Source organism: Quercus robur, chromosome 4 (assembly GCF_932294415.1).
Source record: "Quercus robur chromosome 4, dhQueRobu3.1, whole genome shotgun sequence".
NCBI classification, from domain to species: Eukaryota; Viridiplantae; Streptophyta; class Magnoliopsida; order Fagales; family Fagaceae; genus Quercus; species Quercus robur.
In genome coordinates, this window is record NC_065537.1 from 39,299,806 (window position 1) to 39,317,727 (window position 17,922).

Genomic DNA, 17,922 nt, shown 5'->3' on the forward strand with positions numbered 1-17,922 from the left:
CGCCTAACCAACCCAGGTTCGATTCCCACTGCCAACGAGCTCTTGTTGGTGGGCTGCTGTGTGAGGGATTTAAGGGGAACACAGGTTCGAGTCTTGGCGGGTACCTCGGTGGTCCTTGTGGGTCCTGTCCCTCATATGGTCTATACAAACCCGGGTGGCATAATACAACCATAAAGGCCCCCATTTTCGGTTATCAAAAAAAAAAAAAAAAAAAGGTGGATAGTTTTTTTTTTTTTTTTTTTTTTTTTTTTAAGAAAGAGATGGATAGTTTGTTGTTATTAACAACTTTTTTTTTTTTTTTGGAATCCAACAATTATAGTGGTTCAATTCCTTTTTTGCTAGGGCTAGCTCTTTTTTTTGGAGGGGCCAACTATTAATTTTATGATCTAATATTTTGAAAAATTGTAAAATATATATATTAGGATTTAAAAAAAAAAAAAAAATCCTTCCCCCCCATTGATAAGTATAGCTCCACCCCTACTTGTAATGCTGCTTTTTTACTTTTATTTTTTATTTTTTTTATAATGAAATTCACAGTTTGGCATTAAAAAATAAAATTGTAAGGGTAAAATTCCCAAGTCAAACAATGGGTTTTGGGCCCTATACAGAGTCCAACTATGACCAAAGGGAGAAATGAGCCGCCAAAACAAATGCTAGCCCAACTCTAATAAGTCCAAACTTATTTAAAGGAGACATCCGAGGAGGAGTGTCTCCTCGGACGCGCCAAATACAAGCCCAACGTGCACCCTATCCATAATAAGGAGTCATTCCAAACAAATATTGGTAATAAGGATAAGTCCTGAAAAGCAGGAAGGAGGAAGAAAAGATAAGACTTTCAGGGGCAGCCACAACCCGCATTAAATGCAAGGAAGCTACTTTCCCAGCCGCATTAATGTGGAGAAAACAGGCGAATAATGTTACATTGGCCAATGCTACTCACAGAAAGATAAGGTAGATGTCCAATGGGACAGGCACTCAAGTGAGGGTCCAGATGGTTAACAAGTGTAAGGTTCTTATCAATCTAAGGAGGCTATATAAGAGAAGGAAATCCCCATGAAAAAGGGATTGAAAAATTAGAGAGAAATTAAGAAGAAAAGAGAGAAAAGAATTCTGTAGTCTTTAATCATAACAAGAGGTGCACTCATACGTCTCCTCGGACTGAGTATCCTGTGGACATAAAGAAGATTTTCTTACGTTCAACTTGTTGCATGGCATACAATTAACTAACGTTCACTTCGTCCAGCCCTAGTTCTGTAACCCGCTCTCTATAAATTCATTGTCTAGGGTCCTTTGGGCCAGAACCACTTACTTGCTGGGCCTGGGCCCCAAAAACAGACCCTACAAAAATCATTATGAGTTCACGAGACCACAGTTATCTTATTTAAAAATAATACTAATTCTATTTTAATTTTAAGTTTCATAAAAAAAAAAAAAAAGAGCTCTCATGTTAATTCTCTTGATAAATTGGTAATAAAAAGCAATAAATTTATAATTAAAAGAAATTCATTAGAGGAAGAATTCCAATAGTAGGCAAGTTTTTTTTTTTAGAAAGAATAGTAGTCAAGTTAGAATTTTTAATCATCTTAGAAATCACAAAAAAAAAAAAAAAAAAAAAAAGAGATAACAACAACGAATTTTTTTTTTTTTTTTTTTTACAGGCAATCGTATATCATAAAACTGTTAACCAAAAAGCTTATAGTAACGTATTAAACTCATATGTTTAAAGTAGTATGTTTATAATAAAAAAATTGGTAAAGTAGTGTAGGAAGGTCGGTAATAAGAACAACTAAGGTATTGCTTTTAAAAAAAAAAAAAAAAAAATTGCTGCAATATAAAGTAATCTCTCTTATACTTTTCACTGTTGCAATCCTTGTCAAAAGATAAACATGAGTCAATTTCGATGTCTATGCTTTTTCCGCAAGAAAGCCTTTTATAATTTTTTAATATTATGAATTTCTGAAATCTCAAAACAAATATTATGAGTTTCTGACTTTCTGTTACTACCAAACCTCAAACAACAAGTTTTAATGTTCAGACCCAACATAGTGAAAATGAAAAAAAACAATAAAATAAATACCTTAACTAGCTTCATCAACATCATTTCAAATTAAAAAAAAAAAAACTAGCTTCATCAACAGAGGTCCATATGGTCAACTCCCACGTTTCCTTGATTTTACATGAAGAAAGCTTTATTACAAAACCTCTTTTCATTTTCCTAAAACACCCCCACATTCTCTCTCTCTCTCTCTCTCTCTCTCGCACACACACGCACACACACAAACACATACACGGAACATACAATTATTGCACTCTTAAACCCTTTAACTTTCGAAGCCAATTGCTTTTCTTCACGTATGTATACATATATGCTGTGTGCTACGAGATTCATCCAAACCAATAATACTAAATGGCTTTTCATTCGATTCTGTGCTCTCCTTTCAATCTGATTCTCACTATTTTCGTGCTCTTTTCTTGTTGTTTTGGTCTCTGTTATACTTATGACCAACCGGGTTACAACACTTTCACTGTCTCCAGCTTTAGCTACCCTCAGACAACGCTCAGGCCCTTCGATTTGCGCTATCTTAGAGGTGTGTGGGCCATTTCTCAATGACCCTTTTGAGTATTTGATTCATTAACCTGGTTTTTTTGTTGTGGCTATTTTTCAGTGGTGTTTGAACTAATTCTCAATTACCCTTTTGAGAATTTGGCTCATAAGTTTGGTTTTTCATTGATTGTTGAAGGATTATGGGGTGTAAAGATTAATGGGTTTTCGTCAAAATTTTGAATTTCGTGAAGGATTAATGGAATACGTAGAATTTTTTTAATATTATGGTTGTTGTTTTGTGTATATGTTATCAATGTTACAATTCTTGTTTTTTCAGAATTAACTGGCTGCAAAAATTGTGGGGTACCTATATTTAATGGGTTATGGACAAAATTTGATCTTTGCTAATAAAATTCATGAAATTTGAATTAATTAAATTTTTTTTTTTTTGGGTCTTATTTGCTGATGTTGTTGGTATAATATATTCTTTATGTTTTACATGTTACTAGCAGAGGTGAAATATACGTAACAGTCACTGAAAATGCTTTTGTTCTAGCAACAAAAATTGACGAACTGATTGCAGAATTGTGTATCATAACTTCATCTGAGATGAGGTCATATATAAGACAAATTTAATGTTTATACTGGGTTCGGAGATAATAATTTTAGAATCAACATTTGGTCGGTATGTAACCATGTTTTGGTGCTGCGTGACAATATGTCTTAGTATCAGAGTTAATTTGGTCCTGTGTGCCTGTGTCACACTGATATTGGTACTAGAGTCATTTTTAATTTTGAGGGTTTTCATGACATTATTGATTGTTTCATCATTATCAAGTTTTATATTTCCTTTTTCTTTTCAAATGCAATAAGGAATGGGTTTTGCTTCAGATGTTTTCACTTTGTTTCTTTTGTCAATACCTACTTACGTTGAAGTATTTACCTACTTCCTGTTATTGAATTTAAAAAAGATATTTGTTTGTATCATGGTTAGATTTATGTGTTCAATCTGTCAATTCTCAATTACAAAGGCAAGATATTGACTTACTCAAGATGCAAATGCTAAGACGTATTCTTTTGAAAAATCTACATTTTGTACAGTAGCTTATTGATCTTGCTGTTTTGCCTTGTTCCAGTTGATTTGCCATTGTGGTTCTCTTCATTATCTATTTCATTGAGCTCGGATGTAGACCTTGTAAGTATGCTCATCAAGTTTATAGAGTTAATAGGATTTGTTTTTTATTCCAGCATCTATTTATTATAAGTTTTTATCAATTACTTGTCTTTTGATGTTTCTGTTGTATATGTAACTTCTTCCATAAGAAACAATGTATCCCATACACTTGTCTAATAGCTGATTCTGAAATTGAAGCTTGTTTTCTTGTTATTAAGTTTTTCCAATTCCATCATGTTCCAATATATCTTGTGCCTTTGTACTCTTCTTTTGTCCTAAAATAGAGATCAAAGTTCTGCTTCAAAAATTTTCCTTTAAAATGTAGGGAATTGCGTTGAATCAATTATCAAATTAATGCGTTATGAGTAATTTGCTTCCCTCATTTGTTTATTGTCCAATTTGTTTGCAGGATGCTGCTAGCTTAAGGAAGACTCCTGAAAGCGCACTGCCAATAATTTGCTTCAGAGATGGCAGTCCCCCACTGCCAGATGTCTCAAACACTTCTCTAAAAGATCTAGGTACTTCAGATGAAAGTGGTTGAATTTCTTCAACTGAATCTTAATTAAATACATCCATTCATCCACTTGAATTTATTCAACTCTGCTTGTGGGCTGTGGCTTTGCTTAGTGTCATATATTTTGTTCACAGCTGATCCCAAGCCTGAGAAAAGGAGGGTTGCGGTAGGTTGATGGCCAACGTAAATTTTAGTCACTCCATTCTGAATGGTTAGCCGACCCCAAAATTTTGGGACTAAGGATTTGTTGTTGTCGTTGTTCATCCACTTGAATCTTGTTTTACCATTCCAGTTTATAGGCTTTATATTCTTTGAGGTTATGCTTTGAGCCAATATGCATATGCAAATACTTCATATGAAAACAACCTGACAGTTTCCATGGGACCACCAAAATTAATTTTCTTTTCATCTAATAGGGCTTAATCACTGTGTATTCTGCTTGCTGCTTTATGAAAATAGTTTTTCTCAAATTACTTACCATTTGTAACAGTTTCTTTGGGTTAGGGAACACCCAAATTAGCTGCTTTTAAAACTCTTTCTTTTTGCCTATTTGCTTTTGGTTTTGAATCAATTAAGAATTCTGGTCGACTTATTTTTCCTTCTGGTAACCAGAGTATCTTTGCCAGCAGTTTAAAAAAAATTTCTTCTGTTGTAGTGTTAGTTCCCATCTCTAATTATTCGTTTGGAGGAATACAAGCTTTTCAGAATGTGGAGCAGTGTTTTCCTATGCAGAAAAATATCACAATGAAGTTGACAAATGAGCAGGTCAATCTCAATCTCATTTACTTATTATTGTACATTTCTTCTTGGATGCTTAAATAAAATGTTACACTATATTTGTCTTTTTTAATAAGTCTGACTGACATGGCGTCATGGTTTTCCACTTACGATAATCCATGATTACTGTCAGGTGGTTTTTTGTCTTATATATACATACTTTGTAAAGGGTGATTCATTTGGTGCAAGGAATATTTCAGAATTTATATATATTCTGGTTGATAGCAATAATATTTATGAAGTTGTTCTTTAGATATCTCCAGGAGCTTGGTATTTTGGTCTTTTCAATGGCATTGGACGTACAAGGACACAATCAAAGATGGTATAGATTTTTCTCCTTCAGTTTTACAATTTTTGTCAACTTCTTTTCTCAAAGGCTGCTAGTAATGCTGCTTTGTATCTGATTATATTGCGTGAAGGAAAATACTTTAGTTAAATAGCAGTTCTTTTTATATTTTCTTCTAATACAAATAAATCCCATCCAAGAATGGAAGTTGTTAATGCTTGTGATCTCTGTGAGGAAGCCATTCTTATTCATGAAAACTTTGTTAGGAGGAAAGCTGCGGTAATGATAGTTACTGGAAAGTTTGAAGCTGATGATCTGTTTGTTCGTAATAAGATCAAATGGCATTTAATCTATTGTACCAAAAGTTCTAATATTATTGTGTGAATTGTGAAGCCCATGAATTCTTTCTACAAGTTTATATCTGAAAAAAAATCAGCTGGCTCTACAAGCTTTACCATTCTAACATATGTTCTAAATTTCAATGAATAGAGAATTACCATGGTGTCATAGTGTTGTACACCTTAAATATTGCTTACTTTTTTTCCTTTAGCTTTTCCAGTCTACCTTGTTTCACTTCCTCAATGAAGAGTCTTGATATCAAATTTATGGATGGTCATGAATAATGCAATCATTTGAAAATTTAAACTATAGCTACTGCTCTGATAATTGCAGATTGTCCGAGGCCCAGCATATGCCTTTAGCGCCAACATTACTGTGGAAGGATGTACAACCCCAACAATGTGGGGCCAGTACTGCAACCAAACAGTTGATACACTCTCATGTGTTCCATCTGCAGGAAATATTTCGGTAGCCAAGTCATACAACCAAACTAGTAAAAATGTGGTTTCCTGCAAAAATAGTTTAGAAACTTCTTGCCTTGGTGATGGTGAGCAAAAAGTATACTCCTTGGAGGTAATGGGAGTGGCTGAAGAGTTAACCATTATTGCAATGAATATTAGATTGAATGTAACGGCAACAAATAATTCTGGGAATTTTATTGGAGTTAATTTAATGTGCTTTGTTCGGCATGGTGCAATTCCTTCAGCGGCACTGCATGATTATTCCAGTAACATAAGTAAAGCCCCTTTGTCAATTCGCTCACCAAAGGTTGGTCGTTGGTATATTGCCATTTTACCTGTTAATATTTCAAAAGAACTTGGAGGGACTCAAAACTCAAATACAAAAGTTTGCTATTCCATGGAATCACAAGTGCTTGAATGTCCCATAGGGAAGGCTGGATCAAATTGTGCATGGGAACGATTTGTCCTTCAGGTGAGATTGTTAATGAGAATGTGTTTTCTGTCATTCTTCCTCTATTAAATTTGTGTCTTTAATATGAAAAGCTGGTATAATAGGATGAGAATTTGTTTATACAACTTGTAAATATGCACTACTGGGTATATGAAGGGGCACGTGTATCTCTTCAATGAGTTCCCATCTGGACCCATTTTCTTAGATGATTAGAAAATGCTTTGTTAAGAATGTTTGCGTATAAAGCATGAAATGGCTTATAATGCCAAAATATAATGATCATATAGAAAATCATTATAAACAGAATAGGATCAGGATTCTGGCATGCAGATTTCACATTGGAAATATCACCTTTCATATTAGTTTCTTTCATTTATATTAAGTTGATGAACAACTCATGCCTGTAGTGTCTTCTCTTTTCTTGATGCTTGAAGAAACTTATTCGCAGGAATAACTTATTGACAAGCTGAGAATGGTTGTCTGCAGACGATACTCAGGAGAGGTTCAAGCCCCTTTGAATCTTATTATTTGCCAGTCAGTGAAAAAGTATTCTCAAAGTCAGCCAATTTCCCTCTTGAACCCCTTCTAAGTAACTCCTCATATGGTGAAAAACCAGATGATATTTGGACTTACTTTCTGTTGGAAATTCCTCATGGTGCAGCTGGTGGAAATATACACATCCAACTAACATCAGATACAGAGATAAATTATGAAGTATATGCTAGATTTGGTGGATTACCATCTATTGATATATGGGACTATTTTTATGCAAATAGTACAAGAAGTAGTGATGGCTTCATGTTTTTCATGTTGAATAATTCAAGCAAAGAAAAGGTTGATTTTTATATTTTATATGCTAGAGAAGGAATTTGGGGTTTTGGATTGAGACATCTTAACACTAGTAGTAGTGCTTCCAAAGATGAGATAATCATGTCCATTTCGCTCGAAAGATGCCCCAAAAGCTGCTCCTCTCATGGTGATTGCAAAATTGCTTTTGATGCAAGTGGATTAACATCATACAGGTCTTATGTTCAGCCTTCCCCTTATTCTTTTTACTTTATCTATATTATTCCTCTTTTGGTGGACATTATACATGGCATTCTTTGCTTACTCTCTTTTCCCAAAAGCATTATTACTGTTATGATTTTGGTGCTCGCTTATGGAGAATCAAATATTGCTTGTCTTATTTAAGTTTCCTCACTTTTGTAATTGGGTACTTTTTTCCTTTCCTCAGCTTCTGCGCCTGTGATCGAAGGCATGGAGGCTTTGACTGTGGAATTGAAATTGTATCACATCAAGGTACATGCTGATACAAAGTAACTTAAGATGATGTTTTTGTAATTGGTCTTTGATAATTATGTTGTTAATATTTCCTTGTCTGTTATTGGTAAATTTTTCACCCCCTTATGTTGTACAACCATTTTGCTAAACTTTCAGCCGGTTGTTAACCAGCACCTTAATTGGTTAGGCAGGGAAATAAATCCCTATAAAAAAAAGAAGAGTAAAGGCTGATGGCCAATCTGAAAAATCAATATATATATTCCGACCGTCCCTCCAATGGGAAGTTGCTAAAATTTTCTAATTTTGACCCTTAAAATTTTCCGAGTTGCGGTCACTTTCAATACTACTGTGTAGTTTTTTAGTCTTCAAAAAAGTTGTAATCGTTTGGTCCAGTTTTCTGGTATTCTAGATGGCCACTTTCTTTTCTTAAAAGGTTTGTGATCTAAAAACTTCGGTCTTCAATTTTGAGACATTGACCCCTGAATTGTCTGATCCAGTTTCCTGTTAGTCACATTCTTTTTTTGTCTACTTTTTGGTTTACAAAAAAAATCTATTTGCATATGAATTTTAAGCCAGAAGTTAGTATCCTGATATTCAATGGTTTTTACTAGATTCTCTTGCCTAAAAACTGCTGTAGGGCATATATGGCAATCGTTTTGTCTTATTGCGTCAAATGCGGCTGCTGTACTTCCTGCTTTTTGGGCCCTTCGACAGAAGGTAATGCTTTTACCTTATTTTTGGATTAGATTGAAACAATTAAGAACTTCTAACAACAAAGAGTAGTGATAGGTTTTGTTGTATATCAGAATCTTCCCATTTGGTTATGCAACAATATCACTGGTCTTTCATAATGTTATGATGGCTGCATGACTTGCTATGCTTCTGTAGTTTCCCAACGTATAGTGCTGTTATAAGACTTTTTAACTTTAATTCGAGCATAAATTAGTGGAAGATGTTTACTCTAATAAAGACAGACCATAGAAAACTCTTGGTCAAGGGTGAAGTGTAAGGTCATGGATGCATTTCCTTACATGTCGCTGAGCTATCTACTTAAATGAAAGGGGGAAAAAATGAAAACAAAAAAAGTTTTGAAATGAAGTAGAGATTAGTGACATTGTAGAAATCTCAAGGAGGTCAATGATATGTCCAGTGATATCATGGGAAGTTATTCACAACTCATATATGTACAAACTGATTGAGCGATTAGGGAATGTTCAAGCAATCTCAATCAGCCTACACATTTATTTTTACCTCTTATTCAAATTGACAATATCTTGTTTTATTCAGGCATTAGCAGAGTGGGTGGTGTACACAGCTAGCGGAATTTTTAGTGGCTTGTATCATGCTTGTGATGTAGGCACATGGTGTTTATTAACCTTTAATGTCTTACAGGTATGAATTATTCCTGCATTATTTCTCTTTTTCCAGGAACTTTAATTTCTAACAGCTTTAGGTTTTACAAAGATTTATTCATTTATTAGGTTGTACAAACCTGTGCAAGCCATTTCAAATTTAGGGGTCTATATGCCTTTAAAGTTGAAAAAACAAAAAAGACAACAATGGACACTAAAAGCCTGCAATCCATTCGGAACAATGTCAATACATCCAATGGCAAAGCCACAATTAGACAGGGGCATGGCCCCATCAAATGTTTGATAGGATCTTTGGATACATGTGATACTCCAAAATGTTACTTAAAAGATATTGAACATGTACCTCCCCCACACACAAACAACACCACCCCCCCCCCCCCCCCCCCCCCCACACACACACACAACCCAAAATAGGAAAAATTTTCTATAGAAAACTTTAAAGTTGTTGATTTTGGCTCTACTTGGATGAGCTTATTTTCTAGGTTATTTTGTTTATTTGGCTAAAAACAACTTTTAAAATCATCACTATTTTCTAGTTACAACTGTATTTTTAAACTGCTTATTTTTTAAACAAAAATGAGCCAATGAAAATAAGCTCATCTAAACACATACTAATCATGTAGTTTTAGAACATTATTATCCCAAGATACTCATTAATTTGTCATTCTTATAAATTTCATAACATAGATGTCATGTTAGCTTTTTCCAAATTAGAAGTGAAAAAACCAGAAGTATCATGAAAAAAGCTTCATCTTTCTACATCTTTGTATACTTTTCTTCACATTTTTTTAAGAAGCAGCGACACAGATTTATGATCCTACCAATTTTGTACATGGACTATTTTCAACTTCCCTTGTTTTTGTTTCAGATTGAGTTTTCAATTCATTCTTTGATTGAAGTTTCTATATTATACTGTTTTGATACTGCTCATAGAAGAGCAATGGGTGTTCAAGAAAACTGCAGCTTTGACCACACAGACTACGACTGCACCAGACCGATCACTTCTGGCAGTGGTCAGTGGCTATTCTTACAAAACTGACAGTGGTTGGTGTGGGCATCAGTAAGGTGTTTGAAAAGCCGACAGAAATCCCACCAACTGCCTTATATATATTTCCCCTCAGGCTCTCGCCCTGGCAGGTGTTTTGTATCACTCTTCACCTAACATGACCGCACATTTGCCACAGATTGGTGTTTTCCCCAGACCAAGCTCAGATCGACCGCAACAGATCAGCAAGTCTCATTGCTAACAACCCAAGCCTAGAAATCCACATGCTCAGCCACCATCAACCTCCACCACCACTTAAAAAGTAGTCTGACCTCTGCTGATCTGTTAAAAAAATTAAAAAAAAAAAAAAAAAATCTTTTTTTCCTATCACGGAAATTGGCTGACTGCACTGACTGTGTACACCGCCACAGCTGACCTCGGCTTTCTAAACGTTCTGGTGTGGTTGTATTTTTTATTTTGGAGAAACTGACCATGTCGTTGCTTGACCACAGTAATGAACACCCTTAGCAAATGGTATGCAATATATTATGTACATGCCTGTATGAATACATAGGTAAATACATACATACATATGTGTGTGTAGTTCTAGTTATAAATTCTTGGTTCCACAACCGAATACATTCTCACTCGAGGTGCTTAGAGAATTGGTTTTTTAGCGAAAGTGATCCAAATTTTGTAAAATGTTGTAAATTTTCTATCATGTTATTTTAAATCTCTCTCTCAACAACTTTAACATGAGAAGATAGAATTGATTTGTCAAATGAAAAATGTTTCAGTTTATGGACTTTTGGCTCTCTTTCATGGCTGTGGTGAGTACTTTTGTGTACCTAGCTACCATTGATGAAGTTTTTAAGAGGGCTATTCACACAGCTGTAGCTATCCTTACTGCTCTCATGGCTGTAACAAAGGCAACCAGGTAACTGATTGTTCTAATACATATATTATAAGAGTTAAGAAAATTATTGTTGGAATTTAACTATGCCAACTGCAGGTCTTCCAATATTATTATTGTGATAGCAATTGGAGCTTTGGGTCTTCTTATTGGATGGTTGATAGAGCTCATGACTAAGTATAGGTCATTCTCCTTTTCAATTGGGTTTCATTTTAGTATACTTGAAAGGTGGGTTCTTTTCCTGACCAATCATGAAGTTTTAATTATATAATGGTACACACGTTAGATATTTATTTATATTATTATATGGTACACACGCTAGAGAGTCACTTGTGTGCTTGAACTGATGAAACACACAAGTATCTGTGATGGATAATCCATTCCACTTTCTCTTCTAAGATGAGGATGTTGATTGCTGCAGATGGCAAACCCTTAAGGAATGGGTCCAAAATCTTATCAAGACACTTTTTAGACGGTTCCGCTGGATGTTTGTGCTAGCAGGATTCACTACATTAGCCTTTGCAGCAATAAGCTGGAAACTGGAAACCAGTCAAAGCTACTGGATTTGGCACAGGTATAACAATGTTAATAGAATCTCTCTCTCTCTCTCTCTCTCTCTCTCTCTCTCACTCTCTCACATGTGGTGCATAAAATGTTTTGCAGTTTGTGGCACGTGAGCATATATACGTCTTCCTTCTTTTTTCTTTGCTCAAAAGCAAATATTGTAAATAGTGAGAATCAAAGTCTCCCCAATGGAAATTATGAGTTGACCCGGCAAAATTCTAGGGACGAGGAAGTGAGGAGGAATTGAATTCCTAGCAAAATTAGTTACTGTAAAAGTTAGGTCTAATAAGACACTTAAAACTGCATCAACAACTACAGCAGTTTATTGTAAAATCTTCTTCATAAGGTTTGTACCCATTTTCTTATTTTGGGAAATAGGTTTTGTTCTTAGATATTGATCTGTATTTGCATAGGTAGGATTAAAGAACCAAGCCAGGGCAGGAATGTTATTATTTCAGGGAGAGAATAGGACACATAAAAAGATGAAGTATTGGTCATTGTAATCTCAAGTGTTTGACAACATATATTTTCTTGTATTTTTTTAAAGGCTTAATAACAGAAGCAGCATTGATTTGATTAATCTTGTATTGTGGGCTTGTTTCTTATGAGTTTTAGTTTAGAAAAATAGTTTTAAACTAAAATTTAATTATGAATTTTCTTTTTTCTTTTTTTCTTCAATCTGATCGTATTCCCCACCCCCCCCCCCCCCCCCCCTCTTCTCTCTCTTAAGGTCTACACAACACTCCCTTTCCCTTTCCTTTTTTTTTTTTTTGTGGCAAAGTCCTTTTTATTTAATGAGAGACAGAGAATGACTTTCGACAATAACCAGTCACTCACATACATCCACATCTTCGTTAATGGCCAGCCTTATTGCTTCATAATAAGCCTTTGCAAACTCCACTAAATGAGAGACTTGCTTTTTTTGTTCATGCCCACCACACTTCACCCCTATGATTCCTTACTCACCTTGATTTTGACTTATATTGAAGTGGGGGTCTATATCAAGGAACTACATTCTTTTTTTCTTGCTCGTCAGTTTTGGTATGAGACCTGCAAAAAATTGGGAAGAAGAAATATAATTTTAAGCTTAAAAAATAACAATAAATTTATGTTGACTTTGTTATAGAATTTCCGTATGAAAATTGGTTTAACTTTCTCTCTTTAAAGTGAGTTTAAACTAAAGGTGGGGTTTAAATCACATAGACATGGAACACCATAAAGAATATTATTGCTTGCTTGAACTCACCCTAAAATTTTGAAGACATTGTGTTAAATATAAAACAAACAAAGAAGTTGTGCACCTTAAATGCATTGGTATTGGGGGTTGTGAAACCCTCCAAATTGTAAATTTATAGCGTCAAAACTATAAAAGTGTGCATTATCTATCTAATTGTGAAAGATTCACAATTGTACTACAGTACCATCTTATAAATAAAATGGTACTATAGTAAGATGGTATTTAAAAAAAAAAAAAATATTTTATTGGGTTTTATTTGGGTATTGGGTTATATTATTTTATTGTGTTATATGGTAAAATAAAAGTTAAGATTTTTTTTATTATTTTTTTTATGAGAAAAAGTTGGAATGTTGGGTGTATTATAATATGGTATGATATAATAGATAAAGTAGCTTTTGAGATGGTAAAATAAGATATTTTTTAGATATCAGATGCTAATGCTCTAACAGGAGACAAATATACTCTTTCTTCTTATAACTTAACGATCGCTTCATCTTCCATGGGGGTATCAGGTTATCAGCTCACCCCAAGTGACCGCATGCATAGCAAATAGTGATGACCGACTATAAATTGTATTAAAAAAAAAAACTGAAAATTAGATTATGAGATCGCTTAAAATAGTGGCTTATCACAAAGTTTTGGCAAAAAAATTACTTTATTACTACAACTTTTTTTTAGAATACTTTATTATTATTTGGAAAAAAAAGGGTCACAAACTATTTTATAATGTTTTTACAAATTGTTATTGTGACAAATTATCATGGATTCTCATTTGAACCATTCACTAATATTAGTTTTTGTTAAAAAAATTTTAACTCTGACATTTTCCACATAATAAATACCCTTTTGGTAAGGAAGTTAGAAAAATAGAATGATAGAAAATTAGTGTATATATATATATATATATATATATATATATATTTTTTTTTTTGTAGGAAAGAAAAATGGAATGAAAGAAATAGTAATTTATAAAAATTTATTATTATATCCCTATTATATAACAAATATTATATATATATATATATATATAATTCAATTATTACAACACTTGAGGGAAAAGAAATTCGAATCTTAATTTTCCACATAAAATACATCAAACAATTATCATCCTCTCTCTTTAAGTCTTATATTACAGACAAGAAACACTTTCTCTCTCTCTCTCTCTCTCTCTCTCTCTCCTCTTACATCTTTCCTAAAGTGACTGCACCCAAACACACGCGGTTGTTCACTTTTGACTATGCATGTCGGTACAAAATGTCGCAAAAAGGTTCCGATTTCTAAAGAAGAGAACATTCTAGCCTAGCAAAATTGCTGATGGAATAAAAAATAATAATTATGTAATGCAAAGTACTAATATTAATAGCCGATCTTTGATATTTCCCTTCCTTCAAATCAAAGTACAACTTCTGGAACACAGAAAAATATGTTCTGGACCCGAAAAAAACGCGTCTTGTTTTTTCTTTTTTGTAGTCTTCTTGTCTCTGCTGTCCTCTTCGGGTCAACCCTCAAAAAACACTATCATATGAATGTAGCACCCAACCCAACCCCATACATGAGTTTTTGAAGAATTACACATATAGCTATTGTAATATTGGTCCGGTTAATTTATGCCCTTAGAACATACATTAATAAATCTGTTTTTGAAAAAAAAATTTCGGAAATTGAAAAAACTGTCAAAACCTTTTTAATTCTCAATAAAACTTTTTCTAAAAATGGTATACTATTGTGTGTCCTTAAGGCACACGCTAATAAAATCCTTGAAATATTACCTAAATACAAATATAGCCCTTATCAATGTTCTTAGACTCCTTTGAGAAGAATCAAAACAATAAACACAATTCATCAAAAAGAAATACACACACAGCAGGGAGGAAGTAGAGTACTTCCCCCATCTCAAACTAAAATTTCCTATACACAAGCCAAATCTCATGAACAAATTATAAACAAATTCCCTAAATATTTTCTAGCAACAATTGAAACCTTTTTCCCAGCAATGACTATGGATGCTTCTTCAAGGTTATTGGCTTCATCCTACCGTGAACCATCTTGATTCGAATACTCAACTGCTCGGTTCCCCCTGCTGAGTTTTCAATCTCTACTTATATCCATTTATCCATCTCTGGTTCAAATGTGAATTCATTGACCCTCACTACTCGCACCTTAGGATCTCTTATGCTACTTCCCTCATTGTTCTCTTATTGAAGTGCTCCTCATGGAATGGGATGAGAGTGAACGGACATCTGAAGCTGATACCTCTCTGTAATCCTTACGGATACTCCAGAGGATCTCTGCACACCTCCTCATGCTAGGCCGATTCTGTCTGTGTGGAGCCAAACATTGTAAGGCTAGTTCTAGTATCTTTTCAATGGCTAAGTTATTTGCAGCATCACATTCCAGCCTTGGGTCCAATGTTGTAATAGCTTCTCCATCAGTGAACTTCTTCATGGCCTGAACTTGACATCAAGTCGCATTAGGGAAAAGAAAAGAATTTTCTTTCTTTTGTAAAATTTAATCAACCTATCCAGTTAAAAGAAGGGATGGTAGAGTTGGAAAATTGTTGCAAAGACTAGGTGGGGAGACATTTGATGGACGTGTGAACACAATCATATGTATTTTTGTTAAACAGTCAAGAACTTACTTTTACCCCCTTTTCACAGAAAGTTATAGATTAAAAAAGATAGTGACCAAAAGAAAAGATAGAAAAAAAATCATACCCATTTTGCCGTTATCCGCTCCTTGAGTTCTCGTTTTGGTTCAATTGGACGTCTGCCTGTGACTAGTTCGACCAATAACACACCAAATGAATACACATCGCTTTTCTCGGTAAGTTGATAGGTTCTGAGGTATTCAGGGTCCAAGTAGCCCGCAGTTCCTTTAACTTGGGTAGACACATGGGTAACACCTGAATCACTGTCAGCTGCCAGTCTAGCAAAACCAAAGTCAGCTACCTTGGCTCTAAAGTTTTCCGTGAGGAGAATGTTGGAAGATTTTATGTCTCTATGAATGATAGGGTGATCTGCAAGGGAATTGACAGAAAATCCTGTTGGATCTCTTGAAATAGATTCTACACTCTCTCAGGCAAACAACTTTAACTTTGACAAGACAAATGAATTAAGTCACCCCTAAAGGTATACCTGTATACATATGAAGATAGGTGATGGCATGGGCCACATCAATTGCAATATCTAGCCGTGCAGCAAGGTCCAGAATATTGCCATGAATACCTGCATTAGTTCTCCAATCAGATTACAGGAACTCAAGCACACACAAAGTGAGTGAAAGTAAAGCCACATGAAGAGAACTCACAATCCAAGTGTTCTCTGAGGGTTCCATTGGGAACATACTCCACAACAACAATCCTTTCATCTCCGTGCTCCAAATATCCATAAAACTTGACCAGATTCAAATGTTCAACCTGTGCCAGTGTTCGAATCTCACTCTGGAATTCCACTCCCAAATGCTTATCATATACACTCTGCAAAGAAAGGCAAGAAAGTACTTGTTAAAGATCTATGTCACACATTTGTTGACTTAAATGTGAAGCCCCATAAGTTTGTGTCAGATGCAGAAAATGGAATTATCCTAAACAACTTTCACCGAACCTTCTTAGCACGTTTTACTGCAACTAAGGTTCCATCTTCAAGTCTTCCCCTGAAGACCGTCCCAAACCCACCTTGTCCAATCTTAAAAGAGGGGGAGAAATTCCTCGTGGCCTTGACGATTTCCTCTATGTTGAATTTTACGCTCCCAGGCTCCCGCTCATGTGTTGAGTTATTTGCACTGGCATAGACCCCTCGATTAGAACCACGTTTTCTCTCACTACTAGCTCTTAAAGCATCCACTGCAGCTAAGAAAGCAACAGATAAATAGTTCATTGAAACATCCCACAAATGCAAATGAATATTGATTTAACATAGCACTCACAAATCCATATTGTTCATCAAAAATGCCAACAATAAAACAATGAGCAAACAAAAAGCTAATACTAGTTCCTTGTGGATTCTCACCGTATAAATTTTTTCTTACAAAAACAAATAAAGATCACACCATGCACAAAACTCCAACTTTTGTGGAATTTGGGAGAGGCGATTGTCAGGCAACCTTACCACCACCACCCACCCCCACGGGCGAACCTATAGCCATTTGCTTTGGTGGACAGCACTTGTCATCGCACCAAGACTCGACCCTCTCAAAATTGAGAATTCTGGGACTAAACATCTCTCTCTCTCTGATTTAACAATTTTCATAAATTGAGAGTCAACTACTTATTTTGGATAGATGGAGAGCTTTTATCACAAATGATTTGAACGAGTTTGGCTATGTATGATAAATGAATAGAGCAACCTGGTCAACTCAGGTTTTAAACGATAAATTATTGATTATCTCAAAAGCTCAAGCTGAATGGGCGGTACGGTGGAGACAGGATTTGAATCCAGACAGACATCCTCTGATACCATGATAAATTATCCATTGTTCCAGGAAAATGTCAATTGAATAATTTAATCTAAATGTTTTGAAATAAAAACAACAAACAAATAATAGTTTTTATATTTCTCAGCTCTCACAGTATTCTCAGCAACCAAGACAAACTTCCGGATTCGGATCATGAAGATCCAAAACCGGTAAAAGCTGTGAATTAAATTTGACTCTGTTTCTTTTGACCGTATATATATGTAGTAGAAAATGGAAGCCAGTGTTTAGTTTACCAGGTTTGAATTCGTCAGAGTCAGCGAAGCTCTTAGTGGAGCTCCTAGTATCCACCGGAGGAGTGAAGCAGGAGACGAAGACTCCGGCGACGGAGCGTGCGGCGGAGGCGACGGAGCTCCTGGAACTGGAGATGGAACTACGGGAGGTGGAGGTGTCGGAGTATACGGAGGCAGGCGAGTAGGGAACGCTCCTTGAGCCCGTCGAGCTAGTGTTCCGGCCACCGTACATTGAAGCCTTTTCAGAGAGAGATAGAGAGAGAGAGAGAAAAGTAAAGGTTGAGAATTGGAGATATGGCGGGTAGTTGAGAATTAAAAG

At 35.1% G+C, this 17,922-nt stretch overlaps 2 protein-coding genes across 4 annotated transcripts; one reads left to right on the plus strand and one right to left on the minus strand.

The window, feature by feature from the left end:
- Window positions 1-2,235: 2,235 nt before the first annotated feature.
- LOC126721600 (uncharacterized) lies at window positions 2,236-12,243 on the plus strand. Of its 2 annotated transcripts, XM_050424648.1 has the most exons (14): window positions 2,244-2,588; window positions 3,682-3,740; window positions 4,129-4,237; window positions 4,889-4,998; window positions 5,264-5,332; window positions 5,969-6,568; window positions 7,034-7,569; window positions 7,782-7,846; window positions 8,466-8,545; window positions 9,116-9,220; window positions 10,984-11,123; window positions 11,199-11,327; window positions 11,521-11,673; window positions 11,763-12,243. In XM_050424648.1, exons 1-14 carry the CDS (start codon window positions 2,408-2,410, stop codon window positions 11,908-11,910), a joined length of 2,484 nt encoding a protein of 827 aa, XP_050280605.1. In that variant the 5' UTR covers window positions 2,244-2,407; the 3' UTR covers window positions 11,911-12,243. The 2 variants fall into 2 exon arrangements, 1 of the variants encoding a protein (XP_050280605.1); XR_007653893.1 differs by lacking the exon at window positions 11,763-12,243 and having other exon boundaries at window positions 2,236-2,588; window positions 11,225-11,327; window positions 11,521-11,669.
- Window positions 12,244-14,688: 2,445 nt separating this feature from the next.
- Window positions 14,689-17,922, minus strand: LOC126721602 (calmodulin-binding receptor-like cytoplasmic kinase 2). Of its 2 annotated transcripts, none has more exons than XM_050424652.1 (6): window positions 17,607-17,922; window positions 16,503-16,741; window positions 16,207-16,375; window positions 16,035-16,124; window positions 15,615-15,916; window positions 14,689-15,348 (listed from the first exon to the last, which is right to left on the minus strand). In XM_050424652.1, the coding sequence occupies exons 1-6, from the start codon at window positions 17,833-17,835 to the stop codon at window positions 15,085-15,087; spliced, it is 1,293 nt and encodes a 430-aa protein (XP_050280609.1). In that variant the 5' UTR covers window positions 17,836-17,922; the 3' UTR covers window positions 14,689-15,084. The 2 variants fall into 2 exon arrangements, with proteins under 2 accessions (XP_050280609.1, XP_050280607.1); XM_050424650.1 differs by having other exon boundaries at window positions 16,503-16,747; window positions 17,607-17,921.